Source organism: Neopelma chrysocephalum, unplaced genomic scaffold, assembly GCF_003984885.1.
Source record: "Neopelma chrysocephalum unplaced genomic scaffold, ASM398488v2 Primary Assembly neopelma1_22, whole genome shotgun sequence".
NCBI classification, from domain to species: domain Eukaryota; kingdom Metazoa; phylum Chordata; class Aves; order Passeriformes; family Pipridae; genus Neopelma; species Neopelma chrysocephalum.
The window spans coordinates 25395418-25407007 of NW_020897689.1; the positions used below are offsets into that span (position 1 = coordinate 25395418).

Consider the following 11590-nt stretch of genomic DNA (forward strand, 5'->3'; position numbering starts at 1 on the left):
CCTAGCCCCAGTGTCTGGGTGGTGGACCCAGTGTCTGCTATGCAGTCAACTCACGGCAGAGTTCAGCAAACTCAGCTCCTCAGTCTCACCCCACGCCCTTTGTATTTCTAGAGCTGTGCATCTGGTGGAGCACAGGCCCTCCTGTGCTGCAAAGGGGTGCGGGAGCTCTCTCTATTGCTCACTACACACAAAATGGGGAGCTAAGCCACATGAAGGGCTCCCATGCTCAGGGTAATTTTGGCTGTGGCTAGCATGGACTGCAGTTCCACAAAGCAGACTCTGCTCTGCAGGGTGCATGAGCCACCAAGGACAGGCTTCCACAGCTAACCAAATGTCTTTTCTCTTTTCCTTAATGAGAAAGACTTCGTTATTCTCTCATCACAATATGCGGTTCTGATTGATATTTACTGGGCTCTGCATGACCCGTCTCTGTCATCTTTAGCGTGGTTAATTGGAATTATTGAGCGGCGCCCGGGCCTGGCAGGCTGGGATTCACCCCTGTTGGGATGGTCCTCACCTGCCCGCCCTGGCCTGCTTCTGCGCAGCCTTGCTCCCGTCAGACTGAATTAAGCTGCGCTGTCAGGAGCCAGGGACCCTTCAACAGTTTTCCAGCACAAGCAACACTAAATTAGTGTTTGGTAATAGGCTGCACACTGTTTTGTAATAAGAAAATATGGATGATTCTATTTATTCCCTCTCACTCCCTGCGATGATAAGAAATGTTCTAATTCATTATTAATTTGTTCCAACTATTTCTGGTAAATCTAAACTATGAATAACTTTAGCTATGCCATTAGCAATACCTCAGAACTACAGATGGATTTTTGTTTCAGGACGCAGGCACATGGCAGTTCCACTGTTTCTAAAGGTGTACCCAAAATTCTGTCGCATTTGGGTACAAAACCAGTGCTTGTTGTTCACCTTGGGTTACATCTGCATCTAAAGCAACCTGGAACACAAAAATATTGTGGCTATTATTTGTCCAGTAGAAATTATCGTAGCTTGGCAGCATTCTGTGAAACTTTTTATATTCAATCTGCTTAAGGATTTACTCTCCTCCCGAACATCAGACCAAATGGAAAGGAGAGTGGGAATAGATCTAGAGCTGCTGCCAGTGCTAAAGACTTTTATTTTGCTCTGTGGATAAGCAAGACGTTTAGTGGCATTTTGTAGGCTGCTGACTTTAGTGTCAAAGAGGCCTTTTGAATATTAAATCTTAAAAAACTTTTTTTTTGGTTGCTGTTTGCCTTTCATAATTTATTTCTCTACTCTTCATATATAAATGATTGATCAAAGAACCACTGCTGGAAAGCATCAAGGACAATTTTTTCTTCTCTTGCAGAATATGAGTTCATTTGGGTGAAAGATGGAGATTATAAATGTATTTATTAGCCATCCAAGGAAATTTTGTCTCACAGACATACCATGGTGGTACCTCCTTGTGCAACTAAGTCCACTGTTTGGTCTTTCATTCATTTAGAAAGTGAGTTTCTTGCCTGTGTGTTTGGATGGGAATGACTCTGCCTCTGTGTTGTCGTAGCCATGTGCCTTAATTTACTGAACAAGGGGAGGAGGACACCCACGATGCAAGATCGAACACTGAGCTTCTGTGTGGGCAATCATGCAAGACACAGGCAACCTACTGGCCTTGTCTCTCACTGTGAGCTCTAAGCAGCAGCAAGAACAGAATGACTGCACTGATGATGCTCCTACATTGCTGCCCTGGGAATAATTGTCCTGCCTCCTCACTTCAGAGAAGAAAAGAAAAAAATCCCAGTCCTTGTCTTCAGAGTGCATATGTTTGAGAAACTTTTTTAACCATTTGCTTGGAAATAAAAGGCAGCAAGGAATTATCTGGAATATTCTTGCAAAGACTTCACTAATGGTTGGTGGTCACCTGCAAAGAGGCTGGCTAGGCTCCTGGCCACCAGGTGAGGCTTGCCTTCATCATCTCTTGAGACAGTTGCAGTCCCAGTACTGTCCCTGGTTGTTGTTCTCTATTTTTTTCTGCTTGTACCTCCTGCCCAGAACATCCCTGGCTGAGCAAGCTTCTCTGGATTATAGTTTTGCCCCTTCAGACATGAGAAAGCACACAGATGCGTATGCTTTCTACAGTGTGCCTAAATATTTTTCTGCTTTTATTTGAAGAAATCATGAAAGGGAATGGTTTAATAAAAGACAAACAAACCTATGAATGAAATACTTCAGTTATCTCTGTCCCTGAGTTGATTGCCATCTAGCCTCCCTGAGGAAAGTGGGGCTTTCCTGCCTGTGCCGTGGGTGCCATGTCTCAACTGGAAGTGCTGAAATGTCCGCCAAGCCCTGCTTCCCCTGCTTGAGCTTTAATAACTTCCGTTCTGCTGCCAGGCAATTCCTATTTAGCCAGTATCAGATGACCACAGGTACAGATGATGACTTCATGGACGGGTTAATCTCCCCTCTGACAAGTCTATCTTTCCCAGGACCTAGCCCTTCGGGAGGTGGAGAAGCCTGGAAAGCCAAGAAAAGATAAAAGATGGTGTTATGTTTATGAAGCTGATGCAGACGTACTCTTTGGCACACTGGTCAGCAATGGGTTCCCCAAGCCATCCCACTAAGAAAGGAGGCCTGGGGAGAGATAATAACAAGGTAGATGATAAACCCATAGTGTGTGTGTGAGAGAGAGAGACAGCTGGTTTGGCAGGATTGCTTGGTTTTGAGAAAGAAGAGTTCATCCTTTCCTATATTGGCAGAAATACATGTGCCCTTTCATGATAAAATTATGTATCCCAGGTATATCAATCTTCCAGGTTCCTTTTAAAATATGCAGCTAAGGTGGGATCTACTGAGAAAATATGAATACAGTTGCTGGGCATCCAACAGGTGTGCATGAGGTATCTGGCTTTATGGACCAATAGTATTTTTTATAAAATATGCAGAAATATAAAAAAGGGTTTTTCTGAGGAGTGAAAAAGATACCCATCATGGTACATGATGAAATACGCTCCTTTGAACTAAAGCTATAGTGGTAGGGTTTACAGCAGTCAGTCGCAGTCAGGCTTAACAAGGCTCAGAGAATGTAAGCTCCCCTAGAAACATCTATAGAATTATAATGCTCTAGTTAATAAAATAGACATTTAAAATAGAATAGTCAGATAAATTAAAAGGTCTAATTTAAGCTGGTAGGAGAAAGATGAAGGAAATTCTGCCAGTAAAAAAAAAACACTTTTCTTCAGATGCTGCCTTAGTAATTTGCCTTAGAGGCAAGTATTATAAACCTTAAATCCCTCTCAGCCTTGAAATGACAGAATTATGTAGAAATGTACTTGTACGTGGAGACCAGATTTAAACCTTTACTTACTCAGCCTAAACTGCAGTCATGCCATATGCACATTCACGTTATACACATACACCCCTGTGACGTGGACTGAGGTGCTATGAAACTTTTATTCACATGAATAGTGTGTGAGTTATTCACTCACCTTGAAGAGCTTAGAAACTGTATTTTTTGCAAACCATCTTGACGTCTCTCCTGCATGCACAGTATTACCAGGGTGGCACTGGGTTGCTACATAGAGTCTGTAGCCACAGGTTTGTTTTATGGGAATCTTTACCCCTATTATTTCAGGCATCCTGGTACTTTCTGTAAGGATCTGGGCCAGTTGGGGGGAAGGAGAGGAAATGCAGCTGTGTAAATCAAAAGTCACTGAAAGTAGCTTTTCTAAAGTGAAAACAGACAGAGCTTTAAAATGTATTGCCTGTGACTCTGGTCTCTTCAGAAAGAGGGAATGTTTTTTGCCATTCTTTAGACTGACTGTGTGTTCAAGCTTGCAAACCGACGTTATCCACCAATCCCTGCCACGCTGGTTTCTAGAAAAGCCCTTGTTTACACCTGCTGTCGCAGACTCATGTCAAAGGAAACCAAAAAATCCACCAGCCTCCAAAGCCCGCTGAAGGGGAGCAGTGGGCAGCCCTTCCCTGCAAGCCGCTCTCACAGCCGGGCCCGGGAGCCCGGAGGGAGCGCGGGGGGTTTTACCTCAGCCCTCCCCAGCCGGGGGACGAAGCACTCCCGGCCCGCCCGACAGCGGCTTCGCGGCGCGGCCGCAGGCGCGGAGCTGCCGCGCGGTGGCGCCCTCCGCTCACGGACCGTCCGCGCCCGCGGGCCGAGCGAGCGGCGGGCGGGGCCGCGGGGTGCCCTTCTCCAGCGAGAGCGGTGGGGTGCCCCCTTCTCCAGCGGGAGCGGTGGGGTGCCCCCTTCTCCAGCGGGAGCCGCGAGGTGCCCCTTCTCCAGCAGGAGCCGTGTAGTACCCACTTCTCCAGCGGGAGCGATGGGGTGACCCCAACTCCAGCGGGAGCCGCAGGGTGCGCCTTCTCCAGCGGGAGCGGTGGAGAGACCCCTTCCCTAGCGGGAGCCGCGAACTGCCCCCTACCCCAGCGGCCCCGCCGGGCGTCCTGCCCCGTCCCCTCTCGTGCTGGCGGACCTTCCCAGTCCGACACGCCCGGCAGGGAATGACAACTGGGGTAGTAGCGTCCCGCTCCGTTCCCAGTCCTGTCCCCCCGTCCGGGATCGCGTCGATGGCCATTTCTACGGGAATCGTTCATTCACGTTAAATTGCCTTTATCTCCGGAAAAATATTGAAACCTTAAATGACCGTAATAGGAACGTAATTGTATGGTGTGTTTTTTGTTGTTGTTGTTTTTGAGAAATCGATTTGGGCTCAAATAACTCATCCAAGCATGTTACACCAAAGCCATTCAAATAGGAAACAGGAGAACTATATTATTGCTGCTTCCTGAACTCTCTGCTTATGATCGAAATAATTAAAATATGCAGTAATGGCTCCTGCAGCCTGGATTTCTTTGGGTAATTCTCGGAAATGAAGGGCACATTTTCGGCCGCGAAGGGAGGGGAGCGCGGAGACGAGCGCGATCGCAGCGGCTGGGAACCCGCCGGTGGCCCGCGCCCGGCGCATCACTTGGGGGGAAAATTATTCCGGCGGCGGGGAAGTCCCCAGAGAAGGGATTTCCTTCCCGGTCCCTCCGGCAAATCAACTTCTCTTTTTTTTTTTTCTCATGGCGATGCTTTTCCCTCCCGCTCTGCCAAGCGCTGCGAGCTGCATATCTGTCTCTACACAAGGCGGAGAGGAGGGGGAGGGTCGGGCCAAGGCGTGAGGGGAAGGAAAGTCTCCCCCGCCGTCCCTGGCCAGCGCCAGCGGCGTGTGGGACCCTCCTTGCAGGGCGGCCGTGGGGCTCGTCCCTCACGCCCCACGGCTTCAATACACGCAGGGCTCTGCTGGTTTCCCCGGGGGGGCGCCTTGCGCAATGGGAACAACACTAACATTCCTTAAAGAAAAAAAAAGAAAGGGGTCGGGGGGAAAAAAAAAAGGCGCTTGTATCCCCAAATCTCCGTGGAAGTGGGGGGTTCCGCGCCGGGGCTGCTCCGCCTGCGCGCTCAGAGCCGGGTGGCTCCGCGGGGGCCTGTGCCCAGCGGCGGCTCCGGGCGGCGTCGTGGGCTGAGCTGGCCCCGCGGAAAGACTGGGAGCAAAGACGCGGGGAGCCCGACAAATCCGGGGAGCCTCACCCCGCCCCAAACTGCCCTCCTCCCCCTCCTGGTCCCTTCCTATCTCAGGTAAAACTTTACCGTGGCGAACATCCTTTTAGATTTGTGGGATAGGTTGTGGGGGTTTTCTGTGTATTTGTTTGGTTGTTGGGTTTTCTTTTTATATTTTTGGGGGGGGGGGGAGAGGAAAGTGTAACTTGGTGTTTATGAGAAGCTTTATGACTCCTGATAAGCTCATCTTTGAGGACGACACAGAACTGTGTTCCTTGAGGAATTGGGGTGGTGACGTCTTTTCTGATACCCGATTATTACGTGACTGAGAAAAAAAAAGGCATTTGATTCATGAATAAAAATCCGGACACCACCACGGGGGCAACAAACAATATTGCCCGTCCTCTAAGGCAACAAGCAGGCAAATGTTTACGAAGAGGGCTCCTGCTGAAGCGGGGTGTTTGCAAAGATTTTCTTGCTAATTGCGTATCAGACGGAAGGCTGCGGAAGGCTGGTCAAGTTTGGAGCCACCGTGCAGGAAGAGAAGAAGAGGAGAAGGCTGAAAGCAGGCGCTCAGTGAGGGGAGAGATCTGGGGAAGACAACATCGCACGCAGCCAGCCCGCGGCTCCCGCCTCCGCTCCCTCCCGGGCTCGTTTGCTCTCTTCCCTCTTCCCCTGCGCTCCTTTCTCAGGCGACATATCGCTCCATCCCTCTTTCTCCCTTCCCTTGTAGACCCCACTCCAGATCTGTGCTGCTACCTGCAAACTTTTTTCCCTTTATCTTTTTTCGCCCCTTCCTCTTTCTCTTTTTCTTTTTGGAGTGAATTGCCCTAAAACCAGCAAACAACTAACTGCTGCCGCTTTTGCGTCTTCTGCATCTTGCGCGTTCTTCGCCCATCGGAGAGGCAATGCCACGAGGGTTTTAACTCCTTTCGGACGCCACTTGGGAGAGAGCTCGATTTCTCCCCCTCCCTATTTTGGGTCTTTTTTTTTTTTTTTTTTCCTCTCCAAGACCTGCCGGTTTAGTTTCGCAGCCAAACGCTCTCAGTGCCGGGTGTCTAGAGTTTAATGGTAAGGACACGAGGCGGCTCTCCGGGCCTTTCCGCAGCGGTCCCGGGGAGGGCGGGCGGCCGGGCACCGACGGGGCGGGCACCGGCGGCAGCGCTCTGCGCTGGGCACCGCTCCGTGCCTCTCCGTGCCGCCCAGCTCTAGCAGCCGGCTGCCCAGGGCTCTTGTCCCCCGGAGACCCGCTGCCTCCCTTCTCGGCAGGCAAGGCCGGGGGCGTGGTGGGTCGTAGGGTGGTTTGTTTTCTTTTTTTTTTGGTGGTGTTTTTTGTTTGGGTTTTGGTGGTTTTTTTGTTTGTTTGGGTTTTTTTTTGACAGCAGGTTTCCTTTCCCTCCCGCACAGAGTGGCAATGTGTAGCAAAGCGATCTTAGCACTCCTGGTCTATGGCATAATAATGCACTGCAGCGTCTACTGCTCACCTGCGGCCGGACTTCAGTACCCAGCGCTCAGGTAGGTCCGTCCCCTTTCCAGGGGCTCTGTCGGGACCCCTCCAGCCCCCCGCTGCCCCAGCTTAGCTAAGGGCAACGGAATCTTACTGGGGAGAAAAGGGGAAGGGGATGTAGCGGGGAATCATCAAAGGAAAACCCCTCCACTTAGGCTGTGTGCCCACCCCCTCTGCCCCGGCGTATGACCCTTCCCGGCTGCAGCACTGGCATCCCTCAGGGCCGCTCCCTGGGATCCCGGCGCTGTAAACCTGCGGCCCCTTTTCCCCAGGAGTGGGGGACCTGCTCTGCTGCGTCTCGGCTGTAGCGGGCCGAGGTCCCTGCTGCATCCAGACGGCGCCCAGCAGCTCCTCCCCACCTGCCCCTTGTCCTGCGAGGGCCTCGGCCCCCTCCGGCTTTCCGCAGCTCGCCCAGGGTGAGCATCGCCTGTCCGGGTCAGGGGGTGTGGGGCACGGGGACTGGTGCGCCGTTGTCTGCAAGCATGTGAGAGCTGTCATGGTTCGTGTAGCGGCATTGGAGCGGGTGGGAATTCAGTCTCTTCCCTTGTTTACCTGACTGTATACGACAGTTCTTTTCAAGAGGGAAGGGGGCTGGCACGAGGTTGTTTGGTTTTCTGTGTTGTTCGGAGTTGTCTTGCTGTGTGGGCTGATGCCCGTGCTGTCACTTTCCAACTGAGAGTCATGGGCGCTTGAATCCCGCTGTGTTTGGGGCAGGAGTGGGGGACACCCAGAGGCATCGGCACAAGGAGTATCCCACGCTGGGCTGCGGCTGGGGGCGCAGGGTACGCGGTACGGGACGGCCGATGGCAGCCTCGTCCCATCCTGCTTGTCGCCTGTTTGGGTGACTGGTGTTGCTTGGCTTGGGGGGAGTTTTGGGTTCGGTGCTGTCGTCCTGCTCCACCGGCGCTTGGGTCTGTTCCGGCGTGCCCTGCGGGGGTCACTGCCGTGCGGCTCAGCTGTGAGCGCGGGTGGGGGTGGGGTGGGGGCATGCCGGGCGCGCAAGTTTGTCCGAGGAGGGTGTCCTTTTTGGGGCTCCGAGGTGTCCTTGCAGTAACCAAGAGCCCGTCGGGGCTGGTTCAGAGCAGCCCCGTTCATCTCCCTGGTCAGTGCGGCTGGGGGGCAGCAGGCTCGGTGGCCTGCGGAGCCATTAACCGGCAGCAAGCCGGCCTTCCTCATTCAAGCGCCTGAATTAGCAAGAGTGGAACACTTTAGCAGCATCTATTATTAATACCTCTGCTAAAGCTCACTGACAAAAATAGCTGCCTGTAACGTGCAATGACCTACATCGTACTGCAGAGAGGGAGGCAGAGAGCATGGGGGGCGGGGTGGGGCTGGGACACACACACAAAACTGGCGCGATCTCAAATGCAGAGCCACCGTTCAACGAAAAACAACCGGCGAAGCCCTCCCCGGCCCGGCGGGCGCTACGAGGAGGAGCGGGGCGAGGCCCCCGGCCCCGGCGGCGAGGCTGCCGCTCACCGCCCCGTCTCCGCCGCGGAGGCTGCTCGGCTCCCGCCCAGCCCCTGGCACACGAACGCGTGTGTGTGCGGCAGCCTGCGCGGGCGTGCGCTCCGCTCGGCAAGCACCAACCCTGGCTGTGGCAGAGAGAAGCTGTTTCGCGGGCCGGGGCGTGGGCCGGGGGGAGCGAGGGGGGGGCAATGTTTGGGGGGTTTCTCGGAGCACGTCTGACGGCGGGTGTGTTCCCTCCTCCGCGGTCCTGCCCCGCAGAGGAGGCGGAGGGCGGGGATGGGGAGCGGGCGGGTGCAAGGAGGGGATGGGGGCAGTCGGACGGGGCTCCCGGGGTGCCCGGGGCGGCTCCGACGAAGGGTGACCACCGACGCAGTCGGAAGCCGGCAGCGGGGAGTGGAGCGGAGCCCGGCTGACTCCTTCTCCTTGCTGCTTTCGTTGCCAGGCTGGAGGATGAAGTCTACGACGAGGACGGGAACACCCTGCAGGACTTCGCCTACGACCACGAACCCCTCGGCATAGCGAATCCGTCCTCCATGATCGGCGAGATGTACACCTTGTATTACCCACCGGAAAAGAGGTGACAGCGACTCGCGGGGTGTCAGGCGTGAATTTTGATCCGGGAGCAAAACGGGTCTGACAGAGCCGACTGGGGGGGAAAAAAATAGTAATGGTACTCAACAAGCCAACAGCAACAACGTCAAAATAAAAATCCCGAACCCAAACAAAAGACCACATTGCCCGGGTCTAGGTGCTCAGTGTAAAACCCAGAAGAAATGGAAAAGCCGCCTTACCTCCAGCAGGACGGGGGAGGGATCGGGGGAGCCACCCGCGCCGGGGAGGGTTAGCGATGCTCCCGCAAACGGAGCAGAAATGCCCAGCCGGCGCGGAACCGAGCCAGCGCGACGGGGAGGGATCTGGGTGGGGACGAGGGGTCCCGGGGGACGCGGGGAGATGCCGCCCTCCGCTCGCCGGCGGGGAAAGATGGTCACCGTCATCGCCCGGGCTCCCGCACCCGCTGCAGTCCCCTCCCGGGCCTCGTCGCTCACCCGTGGGCTCTTCCCTCTGCCCAGGCACGCCGATGGGATCTTCAGCAAAGCCTACAGGAAACTCCTGGGCCAGTTATCCGCCAGGAAATATCTGCACTCCCTGATGGCCAAGCGGGTCGGGTAAGGGTCTCTGCTTGTTCTTTCTGCGGTGGGCGTTGGTGCTGCTGGAGCGGAGGCGCTGAAAGGGCGGTGGCTGGGGAGAATAAGGCTGTCCCGGCCGGGGCCGGGAACGTGTTGCGCCCGCGGTGGGGCTGGGGGAGTCCGGCTCCCCAAGCCTCAGCTGCTCCTGGCCGTGGCTCCCGGCCGGCTCCGGGTCCGCTCTCGGCGCAGCATGAGCCCGGTTGTTAGCTCAGGCGGTCGCGGAGGTTTGGTTGGGTTAATACGCTCGGGCATATAGATAGATAGATAGATAGATAGATAGATATAGATACACACTCTCACACACACATATATATATATGTGTGTGAGTGCGTATCTATATCTATGTCTCTATAATTTTTTATAATCAACTGATTTAAAAATGAGAAATTGGGCAGCCTCCACGATTTGGTGGGGGGAGCAGTTTATGGGGAGCAATGACCGAGGGCGCGGCTGCAGAGGGGGTTGGGGGAACTTGGTTGCAGCCCGGCGCAGCCCCAGCTGGCGGGCGGGGCTCCCCGGGGCTCCCCGTCGCCAGCGGGGCAGGGGCGAGCCCGGTGCCACCCGCTGCCCTTCGGCAGAAGGTAACACGTTAATAAAGCCCCAGGGAGAGCAGCTTTCCCGGCCGCAATGAATAATTCATGGTGGGGAGATATTGTTTCTCCCGCCGCCGCCACTTGCGCGCACCGCGTCGGGAGCGGGTTTCGGCGCGGCCTTTGTCTCCCCGCGCATCTTCCGCGCAACGTGTTGCGCCCGGGGCAGCGGGCGACGCGGGGCTGCGCAGGGCCGCGGGGCGGTGCGGAGGGGCGCGGAGGGGGGCGGAGCGGTCCCGCCTGATGCAGCTGTGCTTCTCGGTGCTTGCAGCGGTGCCAGCGGCGGCCTGGGGGACGAGGCGGAACCGCTGACCAAGCGGCACATAGACGGCATCTTCACGGACAGCTACAGCCGCTACCGGAAACAAATGGCTGTCAAGAAATACTTAGCAGCCGTCCTGGGGAAAAGGTATAAACAAAGAGTTAAAAACAAAGGACGCCGAGTAGCGTATTTGTAGCGATGTGAGTAACCAGCCACTCCTGTGTATACAAAGTCCTAAGGGAGAGAGAGAGAGAGAGAAAGAGAGAGAGAGAGAGAGAGAGAGATAAACCCAACAACAACAAGAACAAAAAAATCTAAACAAAAACAAAAGTCATTTCCAAACTGACTGAACAATCACCGCTCCTGTGTTATCTAAACATGTATTTATGTATGAAGTAAAGCCATTAAATGAATATTTTGATAATAATATTGTTTTTCTTTTGTACAAAAGCACTAGAGAAACGCACAGATCTACTTTGTGGACCAATCATTAAGTTATATATAATATATAAATATATATATATATACTACTAAGAATACTAAAGAACAATTCTTCATGAAAAGCCTGCACAAGAACAAGAATTCGCTGAGCTGTTTATGTTTTTATATAAAATAAATAGAAAAAAAAGACAATCATTGTTTTGAATATTACTCCTATTTTTGTAACAGAAATTAAAAGGATAGTATTTTTATCCGCAACAGGGTCGAAGACATTAATTATCACCATTTGCTACTGTACATAGAGAAGGATGACCTGCTCCCAGGGGAATTATGAGGAAATTGATTTAGGAGAATTGGTAAAGCAGATTCTTCCCCTAGTGAGTCTCAAGGCAGGCTCCTTTGCCACTAGCCTTTCTGAAGGGGCAGAGTCCCCTTTCCTCTAGATTTCGATTATTTTTTTCCTCTCCTGCTTTATTTGATTCCAATTGTATCTGTGTTAGTGTCTCCTCAAACAATGAGCTTAGAGGATAATTCTCTTGCAAAAACAACAGCTCGATCCAAATTGTGCATCTCTGTTGCCTATTGGAGGGAGAAATAGTTAAA

At 53.3% G+C, this 11590-nt stretch overlaps 2 protein-coding genes across 3 annotated transcripts; one reads left to right on the forward strand and one right to left on the reverse strand.

The window, feature by feature from the left end:
- Positions 1–955: 955 nt before the first annotated feature.
- Positions 956–8354, reverse strand: LOC113964026 (uncharacterized protein DKFZp434B061-like). Its single transcript, XM_027675717.1, has 2 exons — positions 7590–8354; positions 956–2490 (listed from the first exon to the last, which is right to left on the reverse strand). The coding sequence occupies exons 1-2, from the start codon at positions 8211–8213 to the stop codon at positions 2389–2391; spliced, it is 726 nt and encodes a 241-aa protein (XP_027531518.1). The 5' UTR covers positions 8214–8354; the 3' UTR covers positions 956–2388.
- Positions 5488–10973, forward strand: ADCYAP1 (adenylate cyclase activating polypeptide 1). 2 transcript variants are annotated; one of them, XM_027675743.1, is made up of 5 exons: positions 5488–5608; positions 6938–7045; positions 8950–9084; positions 9578–9673; positions 10556–10973. In XM_027675743.1, exons 2-5 carry the CDS (start codon positions 6945–6947, stop codon positions 10740–10742), a joined length of 519 nt encoding a protein of 172 aa, XP_027531544.1. In that variant the 5' UTR covers positions 5488–5608; positions 6938–6944; the 3' UTR covers positions 10743–10973. The 2 variants fall into 2 exon arrangements, with proteins under 2 accessions (XP_027531544.1, XP_027531533.1); XM_027675732.1 differs by lacking the exon at positions 5488–5608 and adding an exon at positions 5735–6601.
- Positions 10974–11590: the final 617 nt, after the last annotated feature.